Below are 19,570 nucleotides of genomic sequence, written 5' to 3'. Positions count from 1 at the left end.
TGGACGGAGGAGCCTGGTAGGCTGCAGTCCATGGGGTCGCTAAGAGTCAGACACGACTGAGCGACTTCACTTTCACTTTTCACTTTCATGCATTGGAGAAGGAAATGGCAACCCACTCCAGTGTTCTTGCCTGGAGAATCCCAGGGACGGCGGAGCCTAGTGGGCTGCCGTCTATGGGGTCGCACAGAGTCGGACACGACTGAAGTGACTTAGCATAGAATAGCATGTACAACATGACTTCCCTAGTGATTCAGACGGTAAAGCGTCTGCCAACAATGAGGGAGACCAAGGCTCGATCCCTGGGTCGGGAAGATCCCTTAGAGAAGGAAATGGCAACCCACTCCAGTATTCTTGCCTGGAAAATCCCATGGACGGAGGAACCCGACGGGCTACAGTCCACGGGGTGGCAGAGTCGGGTACGACTGAGAGATTTTACTTTCAGTTTCTTTATGAACAAAGTAAGTGCTGAGTATTTGTTCAATTACTAAAATTGTAGACTTAATTCAAATATTCAGTGAACAGCTTGCATACCCTACAATACACCTGTATGAAAAGTCCTTTACTGGCCATTTCTATCTTTTGGGTCTCAGCTCAAATATTTCCTCCTCAAAGTAAGACCGTCCCTGACCACATCCTTTAAAGTGCTTCTCCCACCTCCAGTCACTTCTCATCATCTTGTCTTTACAGCTCTGGTAAAGCTCTGAAACTTATTTTCTTTACTCCCACCTCCTGCTCAACACTGTCTTTCGTAAATCTAAGCAGGCGGAGGAAGAACCGGTAAAAGTAAACGGCAGCCGGGATATCAGCGTCTCAGTCCTATTTTCTCCTTCAAGGCGGAGGACCGCCCCTGCCATCAAAGAGGCCCGCAGAGGGGACCGCCCCCTTATGGGCGTGGCCTTCAATGTTGTGTAGGCCGCGTGCCGGCCGTGGTCCCAGGGAGGCGAGCAACGTCACACGCACGCAAGCCCTGCCCTTTTCCTTTCTCGCCACAGGCGGAGAAAGGGCGTGGCCAGGCGCGAGGACCCCGCAGCTGGCGGCGCTGCTGCCTGAGTCGCCTCCAGGTGGCTGCTCTAGGTTCCTGGCCGCTCAGGCAGCTCGGAAGGCACTCTGTTTTGGGGTCCTCGCTGCTCTTCCACGTCTCCCGGAAGAGTAGCTGGGCCGTGGCAGGTCCGGGACCGGGTCTACTCAACCTGAGCCCTCTCCCGGCCCGCTGCTGAAGAAGGGCGGCCCGGGAGGGTGATCAGGCCGCGGTGCAGCCGCTGCAGAGCCCTCAGGTGAGGCGGCCGCGGGGGCCTTACGGCCCGATGGGTTCCTTTGGGACGTTAACGGCCTTAGAGGCGGGGGCGGCAGCCCCTTGGCGGAGACCCTGGTCTCTCTGCCCAGCTAGGGGCTCAAGAAGAGGGAGGGGAGCCCCCCTGGATCTCCACGGACGTTGCTTGGTGCCCTCCCCTTTTCTGTCTCCGCGACCTCAACCTGGTTTGGCCCGTCTTCCCCCTCCAGAGGCTCAACGAAGTGGGTGGGAAGCCAAGTTGGGGGTCTGGACTCGCCTACCTGAGATCCCGACAACAGACTCAAGGGGACCGGCCAGCTGACCCCCAGCCTCCCTTCCTCCGTGTTGACACCTGGCCTCCGAGCAGGCCCTGCCCCCGCAGTCGGCCGACCAGTCCCCGTCCCACGCCCTCGCCCTGTTTCTTCACCTCGGTGTGAGCCGTTTATTTACTGGGCAGAATGACCTCAGAATTCTACCTCGGAAGTCTGCTAGAGTTTTTGTCTTGTCCATGGAGGAAATGCCCAGGGCCCGTCTTAACCTTTAATTGGGTAGTCAGTCCTAAGGCACAGGCTTTTGTTTGAAAGTCCTTTTAAACTTTAAGATGGGAGGCAAGATGGAAGAAATTAAGTATGTTTTGATCGCCTTATTAGGAGAGATAATTTGCCCCCTAATTACCACCAGTGTTTACTTGGGAATAATAAATACTTTGTAGGGGGTTTTGTATGTTTGGGAGCATGTCACTTCCATTTTCATTTGATTTACATAAACTCTGTGAAATACACAGTCATGTAATCATCCCATTTTGTAAGGAACAGGTTTAGGGGGTCAGTTTCTTCTTGAGGTTATTCAGGTACTGGTAGGCTAGATTGAGAAGGCAGAGGTTAAAAGTGGGTTTGGCTGACTTAGATTTGCCTGTCTGAGCTGCTGTCTAAACTCTGGGATCTTTCTAAACCTTCCCCCCACCTTTTTTTTAATGGAAAAAAAAGGGGGGTACTGCTACTTAACACAGAATGTGGTTGTGAAAATTATGTGTGCTAAAGATAATGTTTGCAGGGCATCTAACAAAAATTAATTCCATTCAGCAGTATTTATGGTGCCTACGGTATGCGGAGAATTCACTGGTGAGCAAAAGACATGGCCTTTATCTACCCACTGTCTTCCTCTCCTTCCCCAAGAGGGAGAGATAGGGGGAAAATACATATAAAACATGAAGGGCTGTCAGGGAAGAGAATGGTGTGTGTACAGACAATGATAGAACCTAATTTAGATGGAAAGAAAGAGCTGGTTTTGAAGCAGATGACATTTGGATGAAGACCAAGAACGAAAGAGTTAATTGTGAAAGAATGCCAGCACCGCAGGCGAAAGAAACAGCGTGCACACTCAAGAAATGGTTGTTGACTTTTTTATATACTACTCTCCTGTCATGGAAGCTAGTTATTTCATTATTTTGATTCATTGCGGCACTGGATAAGTACCCAAGTATATGTATCAACATGAATGGCTATGCTATCATCTTGTTTTATTTGGAACTTAGCCTAATGTGCTGTGGTAGGTACAGAGAACCCAAATTATTGGAGGTGTGTTTTAAATGTGTATATGCACACCTCAATTATCCATGATAGTGTTGCAGTTTAACACTGAAGTAGCTTTTGTATTAATCAGAAGTTTCCTCAAGTTTTAGCACTTTACGACAAACTTCAGAAAATTATTTTTATTTGGTTGTCCAGGAATTTTGCCATATTATTTGACATTCAGTGGCTTTTTTACATCAAGATTTATACATCGTTGAAATAGGAGTGATGGTAGTCGAGGTAGTTGTAATTATAGTAAGAACAACTACTAACATGAGCACCTACTATGTGCTCAGCATTTTCAAAATGTTTTTGGTGTATTGTTTCATCTGAAAACCATCCAACAGTATAAGTACACTTGTTTTCCTCATTTTCTAGGTGAAGCGTTTCGGTTGAATAGTTTGCTTGAAGTTACGTAGTGAGAAACAGGTTAGGCTTTCCAACCCAGGAGTGTCTTGACTCCAGAGGCTGGTCTTAACCACTGTGTTCTGCTGCTCAGCCACACTGATCCTTTTACGTCCTTTTTACAGGTTCACCAACAGGAGTATTCTGCTCCCATCATGTCCTGGTTTGCTGATCTAGCTGGAAGGGCAGAAGATCTTTTAAACAGAGTTGATCAAGGGGCTGCAACAGCTCTCAGTAGAAAAGAGAACACCAGCAACATCATTTATAGCAAAAATACTGACTATTCTGAACTTCACCAGCAAAATACGGACTTGACTTACCAGACGGGATCTAAAAGCACTTACATTTCCTCAGCAGCTGATAACATTAGAAATCAAAAAGCCACCATCTTAGCTGGGACTGCAAATGTAAAAGTAGGAGCTAGGACTTTGGGGGACACCTCCCCTCCTGTTGAAAATGCATCTGCTCCTAGGCCTTCATCCCAATTTGTTCGAAGAAAAAAGTCAGAACCTGATGATGAGCTGCTGTTTGATTTTCTTAATAGTTCCCAGAAGGAGCCTACCGGGAAAGTGGAAATCAAAAAAGAAAGGGCCAAAACCCCTGTCTTGCAGAGTTCTCGGACATCCAGCGTCAGTTCTGTGAACACCAGCGTAACCACCGTCAAAGCCGTTGAAGAAAATCCTTCTGGGAGCCAAAGCCACGGTAGTTAATTAGGCCTCTGTTTGTTTTAGAGTTAACCAAACTGGATGTGTTGTCATAGCCTAAAATGTTCTGGCAGCATTTGTCATCATCTGGGAGGATGACAGGGGAGGCACTTGTTACCTCCCTGTTGGTAGAAGGGCAGGCTCTCTGAAATGTGTGGATGAACAAGGGAGACAGCATGGAACACTGTTAGTCAATATACGGTTATAGGAGGGACTTTGGAATGTTGTCTGTGGGTAACTTTACCCAGAAAATTTTGAAATCTGGGAGAAAACATATAATTTTGGATTTGGAAATGTCTCTAATTCATTTCTCTTTGTCATTTGTATTATAAAAATGACAGGAGGCTGTATTTCACTTAGATTCTGGTTTGTGAGTTTTTTGGTGTGTTTTTCCTCCTGCCTTCCCTGAAAAGTAAAGCGTGAACTTTGATCCAAGTTGGAGAGTTGAAGGCATTGACCTAGTAGTGAACTAAAAACTTAGAATTCTGGTTTTCAGTTGTTTCCTTTTTCTATGAAATTACCTCAAAATGTACACCTTCTCACCTGCAGAAATGATATTTACATGATGATTTGGCTAATTTGTATAGCTAGGAGACATTTTAAAACAACAATGAATATGATAAGTTCTTGCAGGGATTTTTTATAGAACTGATAATTCATGGTAGCTTCTTGTGTTCCTAAATGTTAAAGCCTCTTACACAGTATTGGGCTTCCCTTGTAGCTCAGTTGGTAAAGAATCTGCCTGCAATGCAGGAAATCTGGGTTTGACTCCTGGGTCAGGAAGATCCCTTGGAGAAGGAAATGGCAACCCACTCCAGTATTCTTGCCTGGAGAATCCTATGGACAGAGGAGCCTGGCAGTCTGCAGTCCGTGGGGTCGCAAGACTTGGATACAACTTAGCAACTAAACCACTACCACATAGTCTTGGCTCTTAGTGAACAAAATGATTCTTGTATTTCAAGACAAAAAAGTGGTAAAGAGATGGGTTTTGGGCTTTCAAGACAGACACATGCACTGGCAGTTGGTTTAAGTACAGTTCCAGTTCCAGTTCAGTTGCTCAGTCGTGTCCAACTCTTTGTGACCCCATGAATCGCAGCACGCCAGGCCTCCCTGTCCATCACCAACTCCTGGAGTTCACTCAAACTCATGTCCATCCAGCCATCTCATCCTCTGTTGTCTCCTTCTCCTCCTGCCCCCAGTCCCTCCCAACACCAGGGTCTTTTCCATTGAGTCAACTCTTTGAATGAGACGGCCAAAGTACTGGAGTTTCAGCTTTAGCATCATTCCTTCCAAAGAACACCCAGGACTGATCTCCTTCAGAATGGACTGGTTGGATCTCCTTGCAGTCCAAGGGACTCTCAAGAGTCTTCTCCAACACCACAGTTCAAAAGCATCAATTCTTTGGTGCTCAGCTTTCTTCACAGTCCAACTCTCACATCCATACATGACCACTGGAAAAACCATAGCCTTGATTAGACGGACCTTTGTTGGCAGATTTAAGTACAAGCAGTCCTAAATTTCTTCTCAACTATTTTTTGAATAATTTTACAAATGCTTATTGAGACCCTAATGGGCCAGGATACAGAATTGAATGGGTTATAGTTTATTAGATGAGATGCACTTTTACACAGATAATCTACATGTAGTGTAGTAAATGCATCAATTGAGATATGGTCCGAGTATTGTGGAAGCATTATCTTTTTTCTTATTGCTTCAGAGATACTCTTTATATATGAAGGTATATGACAGTTCTTTCTCCTCCAGTTTTATCGTATGTTTTTCCTCTTTCTATGTCTCAGTGAATACAAGTTCTTGATACAGGCTATTCTTGAGACTTTTGTACTTCCATATGCATCTTAGAACTTGCCAAGTTCCACAAAAATTCTGTGGTCTTTTTATTGAGAGTCCATTGCTTCTACATAGATAGTTTGGTGAGAATCAGCATTTTTACAATGTAGAATCTTCTATTAACATGGTATAATTATTTTTTAGATGTCTTTGATTAAGGTTTTGTTTCTTCCATAAAGGTCTTGCATACTTTTGTTAGTTTTATTCCTGAGTAGTTTATATTTTTTAAAACTCTTATAAATAGTATACTTTAAAATTTTTTACTTTCTGTTGGTTGCTATATATCGGTTTATGTAAATATGCATATGTGCATGCACTCATACACAGCAACCTAGACACCTCTTAGGCTTCATATTTTTCTGTACATCCATTTAAATTTTCAGCAACACAATAATATCATCTGTGGATAATGACTTTTCTGCTTAACCATTTTATCTTTTTTAAAAATCTTTTTCTTGCCTTATTATATTGGTGAGTACTTGAAAACCAATTGTGTGTCTTGTTTCTTGTCTTAAAAAGAATGCTTTCACTGTTTCAGTCTGTGTTAAGTTTTTCTTAGGTACTTTTTATCAGGTCAAGGATGTCTTTCTGTATTTCTAGTTTGAGTTTTTATGTTGAATTTTAGCAGTTTTTCCTGTAAGTATTGAGATATCATAATCTTTCTCCTTAATACTGATATGGTATACAGATCAGTTGGTTTATTTTATTTAAACCTAAAACCAAACTTAACTTTCAGTAAATGTTTGCTGAAACTCACTAGTGAAACCATTAGGGTCTGGGCTATTCTTAGTGAAAGATTTAATTTTTGATTCAAGTGATTTTCCATTTCTTTTTAAATCTGTTTTTTGGTAAGTTACATTTTTTTTCCTAAGAATTTGTCTATTTCATATACTTTGAGGAGGATTATATTTATTTAATTTTAGGAAAATAATGTGGTCACAGCTGAAATTTTAACTCAGACACTAATCATTTATAGTAACCTTGCAGAAATCAAAGCTTGATCACAAATACTACCTGAGGAATACCAATATCTGGTACTGTACTAAATGCTTATTTTTTTTAAACAGTGCTAATGAAGTATAACTGATATACAATAAATTACACACTTTTAAAGTGTACAGTTTGATAGGTTTCAGCATCATGTAGATTTAAAAATGTACTGACAATGTAGTTTATAGTGTTTCTCTCAGAAAATCATTTTTTATCATGTCAAGCCCCTCTAGTATGTTTCTTTTCTGTTCTGTTAATTTCTGGTCTTTATTATTAATTTCTGCTTTCTTTAGGTTTATTTTGCTGTTTAATTCTTATGATGGGTGCATAACTCATTAATTCCTTTTTTTCATTTTTAATGTAAATATTTAAGGCTATAAGTGACCTTCTAAATACTGCTTTAGATATATCTTATAAGGCTTGGATATATACTTTATTTCTTTTTAAAATCTTATAAAATTGAAAGTAATTTTTAAAACTCTCATATTTTATTCATTAAAAATATCTTTATTTTGGAGATTTCAAATATATCAAAGTAGAGATTGATCATTCCTCTCCACCCCCATACAACAGTTTATCCCACGATGATAATCAATAGCTTGTAGCCATTCTGGTTTAATTTATACCCTCTCATTTTCAATCTCTTTCTTTACCTCTACCCTCCACAGAATTATTTTGAAGTAAATCACAGATCTCATATCATTTCTTCTATAAATATTTTATTAACTCTAAAAATATAAGTTTTAAAATCATTCACACCATTATCACCATAAAAATATAATAATTCCTTGTATGTGGGTTAGTCGCTCAGTCGTGTCTGACTCTTTGTAATCCCATGGACTGTAGCCCACCAGGCTCCTCTGTCCATGAAATACTCCAGGCAAGAATACTGGAGTGGGTTGCCATTTTCTTCTCCAGGGGATCTTCCTGACCCAGGGATAGAACCCGGGTCTCCTGCATTGCAGGTGAATTCTTTATCATCTTAGCTACCAGGGAAGCCCCAATAATTCCTTAGTATTCTCTAATACCTAGTCAGTATTCAAGTTTCCTTTGTCTCATCATTTTTACATACACTGGAATGTGCAAATCTTAGTTGTATTAATACAAATGGCTGTATCTATGGAACTCACACCTTTATTGTGATAAAGAACATTTCCTTTGCTGCAGAGAGTGCCTCATGTCCTTTTCTAGTTAATCTCCCCCCCCCCACCCTGATCCTGCAAGCACCCACTGTTACCGTTTCTTTCACCTTAGATTACTTTTTGCCTGTTCTGAAACTTGGTAGGTTTGCCAGCAAAAAGTGAGATCATACAGTTAAGTGTGAATACTTTGTTACCTGACTTCTTTTATTGAACGTGTTAGTGAGATTCCCTCATGTTATTGAGTATATAAATATTTTTTTATTGTGTGGTATCTTACTCTAGTATGGATACACCATAATTCATCCGCTCATTTTTGGACATTGCAGTAGTTTCCAGGTTTTGGTTTTTGTGAATAAAGGTGGCTGTGAACATTTTTGTCCTTCTCTTTGTGGGAAAATGTTTTTATTTCTCTTCGATAAATACTCAGGAGTGGAATTACTGGGTCAGGTGGTAGGCACATGTTTAAGAAGAAGCTGGGAAAACTTTTCCCATTTTCCCCAGTCTGTCACTTACACTGCCATCAACAGGCAGAATATGAGTTCCAGTTGGTCCATATCTTCACCAGCATTTTGTGTTGTCTTCTTAATTTTAGCCATCTAGCAGGTGTGTATTGGTTCTTGTTGTGGTTTTAATTTGCATGTCCTTGATCACTAAAGATGTTGAGAAAATTTTTCATTTAGATATGGTTCATTTTTTTAAGCACATACTTAATTTTGGGGGAGCAAGTGAAAAGTGTATTTGCATCATATTTCATGACAAATTAGAAACAAGATAAATCCAAAACAATGAATACCTGAATTAACGAGTATATCTTTGGGTAAGGCAATGTAGATACCAGTTTGGTGTGTAACAGATTGTCCTAACCTGTTATTACTCACTGCCTTGAAACCCACAGCTCTTCTTTTATTCCTTTCCATTATTTTTCAGTGTTAAAACTTCATCCTTGTTTTCAGAAATGATTCATAGACAAAAAGGAGACCAAAACCGTTTTTACCTAAATCCCAGTGCATAAATTATCTCTGCTTTTCCCTTTCCCAGAACTATATTCTTCTATCTGTTTTTTATCACTATTCATTCATTGTATCCAGACTTTGAGGGTCCTTAGAAATCTAGAGACTGTATGTATGAGAATGAAATTTCATCAGAGGGAAGTCTCTTAAGAATTTAAGTTGATTTTTTATGGTGTTTTAGTGTAGCAGTTAACTTGAACCAGAAGATGTTCTACCACAGTAAGCTACGAATGCATATGTGAGGAGTGTTCCAATGTTACAGAGATGTATTTGCTTTCTTACAGCAGCCTCTCAGGATTCAGATTCTGGCCATGAAGCCCACGAAGATTCTTCAAAGGAAAATGTATTATCAAGTGCTGCCTGTACTGACCCCAACCCAGTGCCTAACGATGATGGCAGATCACATGAACTGTCTAACCTTCGCCTGGAGAACCAACTGTTGAGAAATGAAGTTCAGAATTTAAATCAAGAAATGGCCTCATTACTTCAAAGGTCCAAGGAAACTCAAGAAGGTAGAGCCTTATCTAAATTATCCAGGTTTAGGAATGTAGCATTTCCAAAAATATAATAAAAACTTGATTGCATTTAAACTGTTAGAAATGTCCTGGATGAGACTTGTAGAATAGTATTTTCATGGAAATAGAGAGCCCAGATTTGGAAATGCTACACATTATCCGCCTGAAACAGAACACTGGTTTATTTGGTCATCCTTTAGAAACCGTGCATAGGAAGATGTATTAAGACTTGTTAAACTGACTTCAGAAGCTTCACTCTTTCCCAGACTAATTTAGGCATAGAAATATTTCCCAGAGACCCTGCACAGTTTGCTTCTGTATTTAAAACAAAGTGATTTTTTGCTGTCAGGCTTACAATTACAGATGATGTATAGGATGTGGAGATCTATATTGCTTTGGTCTTTCTGCACCACCAGTTTTCTAGGTTCAAAGCACTTTTTTTTTTTTTTTTGCCACAGTAATGGAAAGAAACAGATTCCTTTCCAGTGTTTATCTTCAGATTTTTTGTTTCTTTTCATCCTACTAGGGTATACATTGGAGAAGGAAATGGCAACCCACTCCAGTGTTCTTGCCTGGAGAATCACAGGGATAGGGGAGCCTGGTGGGCTGCCGTCTATGGGGTCGCACAGAGTTGGACATGACTGAAGCGACTTAGCGGTAGCAACAGGATAAATATTGTCCACCCTTGATTTGGATTTCCATTCTTTCATATCTATAGCAGAACTCCAAAAATCCACTGACTGTTTTAGTCTTGTGAGCTCTCTACTGTCTACTGTTTGGCTTCCAAATGCTTTACAAAAAAAACATGAGTAGAAAAGCAGCTAACTTCATGCCCCTTTCCAACCAACTAACTGTAATATAAGATATGAGTATTGGCCTTGAAAAATGGAGATCCCTCTTGGAGCAAAAAATTCAAATATATTTGTAAGCTCCTAATTTTGGCAATAGGTACTAAAGGGATTTAAAGGAGAATTTTTGTGTGCTCTGAGAAAGACATGTTTATTTATATGGAGACATTTACTTCTTTCTTCTCATTTCTTTGTTTGTTTGTTTTTTAAATAGAATTAAACAAAGCAAGAGCAAGAGTTGAGAAGTGGAATGTTGACCATTCAAAGACTGATCGAATAACTCGAGAACTTCGAGCCCAAGTCGATGACCTGACTGAAGCGGTGGCTGCAAAGGATTCCCAGCTGGCTGTATTGAAAGTGAGACTCCAGGAAGCTGACCAGCTGCTGAATACTCGCACAGAAGCACTGGAAGCCTTACAGAGTGAAAAATCACGGTAGCTAATTCTATTAATAATGAAAAAATGAGCTGGAATATTTATCAATGCTGCTGCTGCTACTGCTAAGTCACTTCAGTCGTGTCCGACTCTGTGTGACCCCATAGACGGCAGCCCACCAGGCTCCCCCGTCCCTGGGGTTCTCCAGGCAAGAACACTGGAGTGGGTTGCCATTTCCTTCTCCAATGCATGCAAGTGAAAAGTGAAAGTGAAGTCGCTCAGTTGTGTCCGACTCTTAGCGACCCCATGGACTGCAGCCTACCATGCTCCTCTGTCCATGGGGTTTTTCAGGCAAGAGTACTGGAGTGAGGTGCCATTGCCTTCTCCAATTTATCAGTGCACGTAATGATAAACATGGTAGTCATACCATCTTGTGAAATTTTCACTTTGGAAATTTGCGAGAGGGGAAAATGTAGCTTTTGGTTAATGCTGGAAATGTGTGTGATTAAAATTGGATGTGTTATTTGAATCTTGAGATGCACTGTTAGCAAATTCTGAATTTTAAAATATTTGAGGAGCAGTGTCATTAATCTTTTGACATACAATAACACGCGCCATGTGCTTGTATTTGGATGCCTAAAAATATAGATTACAGTCCATTAAAAGGGAAAAAGACTTCTCAAAGAATGTTTTAGTCAAAACCATCTTTTTGTGTGTGCTAATTTGCTGATGCTCTAAAAATTATTCTACCTTTTCGCTTGTATACTGTGGAAATAAGTTATTTCAAGTGATGTATTTTCCTTTAGAATAATACAGGATCACAGTGAGGGTAGTAGCCTGCAGAATCAAGCTTTGCAAACTCTTCAGGAGAGACTGCATGAAGCGGATGCCACTCTGAAGAGAGAACAGGAGAGCTACAAACAGATGCAGGTTAGAAGGGGGCAGTGGGGCTCCATTTCCTTTTTTAATATTTATTTTTATTTACTTGTTTATTTGGCTGCACTGGGTCTTAGTTGTGACATGTGAGATGTTTAGATGTGGCATGTGGGATCTAGTTCCATGACTGGGGATCGAACCTGGGCTTCCTGTATTGGGAGTGTAGAGTCTTAGCTGATGGACCACCAGGGAAGTCCCACGGCTATTTTATTATTTGAATGAGGAGGAATCACTTCATACCATTCATAGCACATGTACTATAATAAAATTCTGCTGTGTATTTCAGAAAACTTCGTTTCTGTGACAAAAACTAAGTATTTGGCTATTTATCTTGATCCTTGCTAAGTGTATTTACTTTTACATGTTGAAAATTTAAAACACTTAGTATTCATTAGATGCAAACATCTTTTCATTTAATTTGATTGTGCAACAAGCGTTACCATTATTTGATTAAAAGCTAATTTGAGGCATCTCATTTATTCTTTTTATTTAAGCTTTTCTGATTCCAAGTTAATCTGATTCTGTTATTGTAAGAGAAAATTGTACATCATATTTATTTAGAATTATACTCTTAAGTGAATTTTTGCGTCTAGTTTAGTGATTTTTCAGCTCTGACTCAGACAGTAAAGAATTTGCCTGCAATGCAGGTGACCACGGTTTGATCCCTTGTGTTGGGAAGATCCCCTGGAGAAGGAAATGGCAACCCACTCCAGTATTTTTGCCTGGAGAATCCCATGGACAGAGGATCCTGGCAGGCTATAGTCCACGGGGTTACAAAGAGCTGGACATGACTGAGCAACTAACACACACACACAGCTTTTGAAAATAAGGATAAAATATAAATAATTCTCAGAACTAAATTTAGGCTAGTAAGGCACAGACCTTGTGTTCTTTAGAGTGTGCTTTTAAAGTTTCTTATGCTAAAAAAAATTACATTGACTAGTTTAGTAGACAGTTTGAAATAAAGGAAAAACGTTAGCCATGATATTAGAGAAGATGTAGCTGTGTACCTGTGTCTTCCATTTGTTTTCTAATAGACTTTCTAGTTTTCTGTAGACCTTTATTCATTGATCAGTTAGTATCAGATCAGACCTGGTATTCAAGTGATCAGATTCACCTGGGAAACCGATTAAAAAACAGATTTCTAAGTCCAGTCTTGGAAATTTCAATTCAGTTGAGCCCAGGGAAGGCCTTGGTTGGCTGGGTTTTTGTTTTTTTGTTTTTTTTTTTTTGGCTGTATTTTTAACAGACTTCCTCATTGATTTTGATGCGTTGCCATGTTTGGGAACCACAACCTTAGAGTTCCAGTGCTTCACTTCCTAACAAATGAAGAGCTTTTTTTTTTTTAACCTCCCTATTTCATGGGCTGAGCTAATAAATCCCATAGGATATCTAAATGGATGGTTGTAAACTCTCTCAAAGCAAAATGATAATAAGTATGATATAAAAATTTACCACAGAGTGAGTTTGCTGCACGGCTTAATAAAATGGAAGTGGAACGTCAGAATTTGGCAGAAGCAGTTACGCTGGCAGAAAGAAAACACTCAGATGAGAAGAAGAGAGTGGATGAGCTACAGCAGCAAGTCAAAGTGCTGAAGTCCAGCTTGGACTCCTCTAAGCAAGAATTAGCTGACTACAAGCAAAAAGCTACTCGAATACTCCAGGTGAGCCTGAGACGCACGTGTATGAATGTTGAGGCAGCCCAGTTGACGGAGAGGCTCCCTGAAGCTCTTTGTAGATCTGTGAGCTGCTTTTTCCTTTTGACTGGGTTGGCTTACTTCAGGTGTCTTGTTCTTCTTAGAAATATTATAAAAAAGTTGAAATGTTTCCTGCTCCCACTACTTTTTTCCTGTTAAGAAAAATACTCATCCTTCCACCACCTAGTTCAGGTCTTCAACCTGTCACCTTAATCCCCATGATAATATCAGTGTTTGTCTTTAACAGTCAATCTATTCTCCCTCGTTGATTCTCTTTTGAATTTTTCAGAGCAATTGGCCTAGGCCTCCTCCCGCTCTCAGATATCCTCTCCCACCTTTCCACCTTCCCTTTAATTAATTCAAGACTGTAATTTTCAACTTCTCTTTCCTTTGCCTTTCATATCAGAGGGAAGACATGTCCTTTCATTTTTTACCCCCTCTTGGATAATTTTTCTGCCTGTACGTTGATTCCTTCCATTTCATTTAAGCCCATTCTCCATTAAGTCTGTCCTGCCTCTTCCTCTGTGTCTCTGTCTCTGCTGCCTTCTTCTGGCTCAGCTTGCTCAAGAGCATGTGGTTACTTGGTAGAAGAACAAAGACCAGATCTTGAAACCCTAGTTACCTATGGTGGAAGAAACATCGCTTTTGGCCCTTTTGATCACTTTGATCCATTTCTCTGTCCTCCTTTCTTTTAATGCCAAACTTGTCAGAATTAGGGCTTCCCTATTGGCTCAACTGGTAAAGAATCCACCTACAATGCAGGAGACCTGGTTCGATTCCTGGGTTGGGATGATCCACTGGAGAAGGGATAGGCTACCCACTCCAGTATTCTTGGGCTTCCCAGGTGGCTCAGCTGGTATAGAATCTGCCTGCAGTGTGGGAGACCTGGATTCAGTCCCTGTGTTGGGAAGATCCCCTGGAGAAGGGAACAGCTACCCATTCCAGTGTTCTGGCCTGGAGACTTCCATGGACTGTATTTGTATAGTCCCTGGGGTCACAAAGAGTCGGACACGATTGAGTGACTTTGACTTCATCAGGATTAGTGTTCTGTCTCCTCCATTTTAGAACTATTAACTTTAACTCCTTCATGTAATTTCTGTCCCCGCTACATTTCTGAAATTGTCTTCTCATAGTCTTTAATGACCTAAATATTTTCTGTCCTCCTATTAGTTTCCATCCACTTTGATTTTGGTAGAATGTTTTGACCCTGTGTACCCTCCTACCTTCTTGAAAGTTGCCTTGTAATTTTACTTGTATGGCCTCAGCTCTGTCTTCTCTTTACTGCCGTTTCTCTTGGGCGCTCTTCTTTTGTCCTCTTTTGCTATTCTTTCTTTCTTTGCTGTTATTCTTTCTTACCTTGCTTTGTCATATACTCTTGCTTCTATCACTTGATGTGACTTCAGCATGGCTCCAACCCTGACTTCCTACCTGGTTTCTAAATGCCTGCTGTGCTTCTCTACTTGGGATATGGTATTGCAAACCCCAAATCAGCTTTCCCCTCATTCTCCTGTTTTGGTAAATAATATTGCTGTCTTCCTAGAAAGTAAAGCTTGAAACCATAGTGTCATTTTGACTTTAGCCCCTGCCTGCTATTGGCTAGGAACAGCTTTTTTTTTCTACCTCTATGAAATATCATATCTGTCTCCTTCAAACTCTTCTATATAGTTATTTGTGTTCAGTTCAGTTCAGTCGCTCAGTCATGTGACTCCTTGCTACCCCATGAATCACAGCATGCCAGGCCTCCCTGTCTATCACCAACTCCTGGAGTTCACTCAAACTCATGTCCATCAAGTTGGTGATGCCATCCAGCCATCTCATCCTCTGTCGTCCCCTTCTCCTCCTGCCCCCAATCCCTCCCAGCATCAGGGTCTTTTCCAATGAATCAACTCTTCGCATCAGGTGGCCAAAGTATTGGAGTTTCAGCTTCAGCATCAGTCCTTCCAATGAACACCCAGGACTGATCTCCTTTAGGATGGACTGGTTGGATCTCCTTGCAGTCCAAGAGACTCTCCAGAGCCTTCTCCAACACCACAGTTCAAAAGCATCAATTCTTCGGCGCTCAGCTTTCTTCACAGTCCAACTCTCACATCCATCCATGACCACTGGAAATACCATAGCCTTGACTAGCCGGACCTTTGTTGGCAAAGTAATATCTGTGCTTTTCATAAATGTAATTTGTTAATTTATTTAAAGGGTTCTTAATTGAGCACTTAACTATTCACTTGCACTGTGATAGGTGCTAAGGATATTGAGCTCAAAAGATGTGTCCTCTTTCTTAAGGGAACATTTGATTTAGTGGGATGACACTGAGGCAATTGATACAATGAAATTATTGATGCAGCATTGTGAGAGCTTGAAGGAAGAAGCCCTTAACAACTGCCTGGAGATGTCAGGGATCACTGGAGATCTGGATGAAGAGAAACTTGAAGGATGAGTAGGGGGACTCGTGATCGGGCAGAGATTTCAGATAGAACAGCCTGTGCCAGAGTAAAGGGGGCCTGAGGGAACATAGTATGTTTAAGGGACTACACCTAGTTCTCTGTTGCTGGAGCAAGAAGTGTTAGAGATCAAGAGACAGGAGGGAAGACTCCGAGACAGCCGATGTCAGATTGTGGAAAACCTTGCATACCAAGCAGAGGAATTCTGATTTTATCCTGTAGGTGATGAGGTGATGAGATGTAGGCGGTGAGAGGTGTTGAGCAGCATGATGAGATTAGGGTGTAAGAACTGTGGCAGCCATGAAGAGGTGAGGGGAGAGCTGACATCTAGGATGGCATGTAGGATGGTTCCAGGTTTCTGGTTTGAGTGTTCCCCTGAACTCCCAAAGGGAAAACGGGAAGGACAGCAGGGCAGGGTTGAAGATGATGATAAATTATGGTGAGTTTGCAAAGCTGATGTGGCACTGAGGTGGCAGTATCAAGAAGGCCATCAGAAATGCAGGTCTGGAGCTCAGTAAAGAGGCCTGCTTGTTAGCCACATGGAGGTACGGAGATACAGACCTAATCCTGTTTGTTATAGAAAATTTGAAAAATGCAGAAGAGCTTGCAGACATCACCTGTAATTCTACCACATAAAAAGGAGAAACTATTTTTGATGGAAGAGAGTTAATATTAATATTTAAGGTGAAGGAGCCAATGGTCTTTGCTTTACTGGCCTTAGATTACAGCACTTTTTCAACTAGTCTTCCCACCTCAAATCTCTTCTTCCAACTCATCCTTATACTAGGGATCAGCAAACTTTTTCTGTAAAGGGTGAAATAGTACATATTGTAGATTTTGAGGGCTGAATGTGGTTTCTGTCACATGTTCTTTGTCTTTACTTTTTTATAATCCTTTGAAAATGTAAAAATCATCCTTAGCTTAGTGGGCTGTACAAAGAAAGGTCACAGGCCAGACCCTGGCCCATCAACCATAGTTTGTGAACTGCTGCCTTAAACCACTCCCAGATGTGCCCTCCTCAAACGCAGCTCTGGTCATAGCACTTCCTTATCCACTTTCTGGCAGTTGGTTTCAGACTCCAAATAAAATTCAAACTTTTTAGCCTGTCATCTGAAGGCCCCCCAAAACTGGTCCTAACGTGCTATCTCACCACATCTCAGAATACTTTCAGGCTCTCAGGCTTTTGGGTTTTTATGCTTTGTCCTCTGTTCTCTGTACACCTTTTAAAATCTTAGCCTTTTTCCAGGACCAGTATAAGAGCTGTCTTTTGAGTAAATGCTTCTCTTCCCCAGAAGTGGTTTTTCCTGCTCAGAACTCCACAAGTAATCTTCCTCCATCCAGCCTTCTCGCAACTTGTGTTTAGTGCCTTCTGTTGGATATTTGCCACTTCTCTTTTATTAAGGCAAAGGGTACTATCTGGAGTGAGAGACATTATTTTTATCACACAGAACACTTAGCATAGTGCCAGACCCACTGTAGATGCTCCATAAATGTTTGTTGAGTGGAATATAATGGGAGGGGAAAAAGCATAAGAAAGAATGAAGAGAAAGTTTGAGAATACTCTTGTTAATAAGTTTTCGACAGTGACGTGGTCCTGGGGACTACAGTCTAAGAACACTATACAGCAAGGCTCTGTTTCATTTTTATCCCTATGGATTTAACATTCTGTGGACTTTCTCTGATGGAGAATATAATTGAAATATTCCCATCGTGGTTTAATTGGTGTGTGGTAGATGATATTCAGTGTACAAGCTAATCTCTGCTTTGCTTACTCTTTTTTTTTTTTTTTTTCTATGACAGTCTAAAGAAAAACTGATTAACAGCTTAAAGGAAGGATCTGGTTTTGAAGGCCTAGATAGCAGTACTGCTAACAGCGTGGAACTAGAGGAACTTCGGCACGAGAAGGAGACGCAGAGGGAGGAAATACAGAAACTGATGGGCCAGATACACCAGCTGAGATCCGAGTTACAGGTGAGAGTCATCACAGCGCAGCTTCACCAACAGCCGTTTACCCCAGGTGTTAGTGGTGTGAGAGGGGACGGTTCTGTATCTGGGGGGAAGGGATTAGTGACACGTGAAACTGCGGGGATATTAGTTACCTGATAGAAGTACCTGAATCTAAAGCAGCAGGCTTCTTGTCCATTGATCGACTTACAGCTATAGGAATAAGAAACATAGGTAACCCGACTCATTCATTCAACAAATACCAAGTATTTGCCGTGTGCCATGCATCTTCTAGGCTCAGAGTTACACAGGGAACCAGACAGAATGTTTATTTTATGGATCTAACATCCTAGTAGTTAACAAAGTAGATTTGGGTTTACTTCTAAAACAAGGATGTTTTCTAATATTAGAATGGGCTTAGGGATGATCTTTTATAGTTTCATGCATTTTCTTATAATTTACTGTTTGTGTGTAATTAATATATTTAAAGGTAAAATTAGGCCACTTATTTATCTTAAACAAGGGTCTTTGACATAGGAGGGGCCTCTGAGGATGAGAAAGAAAAAGTATGGGATAATGAGCCTTCTGTTTTTAAAAAAAAAAGAAAAAATCTGTCTGCCAAGAGTGTTTATCATGCATCAACTTAGGAAATTATTGATTTTTTAAGATGTACATGAACAACAGTGAAAAGTGTGGAAGTGGTAAGAATGGGCTGGCTTGTCTCGGGTATAAGCTTGACTGTCCTATCTAGACGCAGATCCTGTATCCCGGCTTTAGCACTTAATAGACCTGTTACCTCGGAGAAGGCAATGGCACCCCACTCCAGTACTCTTGCCTGGAAGATCCCATGGATGGAGGAGCCTGGTGGGCTGCAGTCCATGGGGTCGCTAAGAGTCGGACACGACTGAAGCGACTTAGCAGCAGCAGCCCTGTTGCCTTGTAGCACTACCACCTCTCACTGAGCCGTAGTTTTCTCCTCTGTCAAGTGCAGATGAGAACAAGGTTCAAGGGGGAGCCTGTGTATAAAGGGCCTTGCGTTGATCCTGACACGTAACAGGCTCAGTAAATAGTAGCTGCTGTTATTTATGAGTTTTTTTCTTGTTATCCTTTAAACTGTAGGATTTTTTTTCTATAAATAATTTTGAATTCCAAAGACTTCAGTCCCATGAATTTGAAATTGAATAAACACTAAACTTTTGGATATTTTCATGTATATTTTTCATATACTCCATGTTTTTTGGTGAGATGGAAAATATGATTTGTTTTAATATCTCATCCCTACCCCAGCATCACTGATGACATTGACACATCTCTACCCTTTCTCAAGAAGTTTATGAAAGTGATAATAAGGGCCATAGCGTTGGGCCTGGCAAAATGGAAGAATTGTTGGTAATACAGTAGTTGTCATTTGCTGAGCACTTAAAGTGCCACGCTCTGCACTAAGCACTCCACATATCTCCTTGCATTTCTTCCTTCTTTTAACCCCTTGAAGGAGATGATGGATTCTCATTCTACAGTCAAGAAACCTAGGCGTGGAGAAGGAAAGTAACTTGCTGTGACTCGTAAGGTGGCAGAGCCAGGATTAGAACCCTGGTCTCTCTCATGCCCGACTCTGTACCTTTAACCACACTGCCCACCTCTTGAGAATTCGTCTGATTTAGTCAAACTGATAACAAAAATTAGCCTACTTTCTACAACCCCAGAAATGGTAAGGAAAAATAATTTAACTTATTGCTGTTTGCCGCTACGTCCACACAGTTGTGTGAAAGAGTATTTTACGTTGATTATCTGGGAGGATCAGTAATCTATCAGTTCCTTTCACATGATCTGTGAAGTGCAGAGTTTGTGGAGATGAGCATGTATACACAGTGTACCAAA

General features: G+C 40.9%; 1 protein-coding gene across 2 annotated transcripts in view; it reads left to right on the top strand.

Annotated features, from left to right (window-relative positions):
- The first annotated feature begins 1,055 nt into the window (after nucleotides 1-1,055).
- The window catches only part of GOLGA5 (golgin A5), a 31,003-nt gene continuing 12,488 nt past the window's right edge, over nucleotides 1,056-19,570 (top strand). The window contains exons 1-7 of one of the 2 annotated variants that reach the window (XM_006075430.3): nucleotides 1,056-1,274; nucleotides 3,372-3,948; nucleotides 9,228-9,452; nucleotides 10,518-10,737; nucleotides 11,484-11,607; nucleotides 13,074-13,277; nucleotides 17,549-17,719. In XM_006075430.3, coding sequence (XP_006075492.1) covers nucleotides 3,402-3,948; nucleotides 9,228-9,452; nucleotides 10,518-10,737; nucleotides 11,484-11,607; nucleotides 13,074-13,277; nucleotides 17,549-17,719 — 1,491 coding nt within the window. In that variant the 5' untranslated portion in view covers nucleotides 1,056-1,274; nucleotides 3,372-3,401. Of the gene's footprint in view, nucleotides 1,275-3,371; nucleotides 3,949-9,224; nucleotides 9,453-10,517; nucleotides 10,738-11,483; nucleotides 11,608-13,073; nucleotides 13,278-17,548; nucleotides 17,720-19,570 lie in introns of both variants that reach the window. The other variant, XM_006075429.3, reaches the window with a different exon arrangement.

The sequence above is a fragment of the Bubalus bubalis genome, chromosome 20 (genome assembly GCF_019923935.1).
Source record: "Bubalus bubalis isolate 160015118507 breed Murrah chromosome 20, NDDB_SH_1, whole genome shotgun sequence".
Classification (NCBI taxonomy): Eukaryota; Metazoa; Chordata; class Mammalia; order Artiodactyla; family Bovidae; genus Bubalus; species Bubalus bubalis.
Note: the sequence above shows the minus strand (reverse complement) of the source record. Positions and strands in the feature narration are given on the sequence as shown.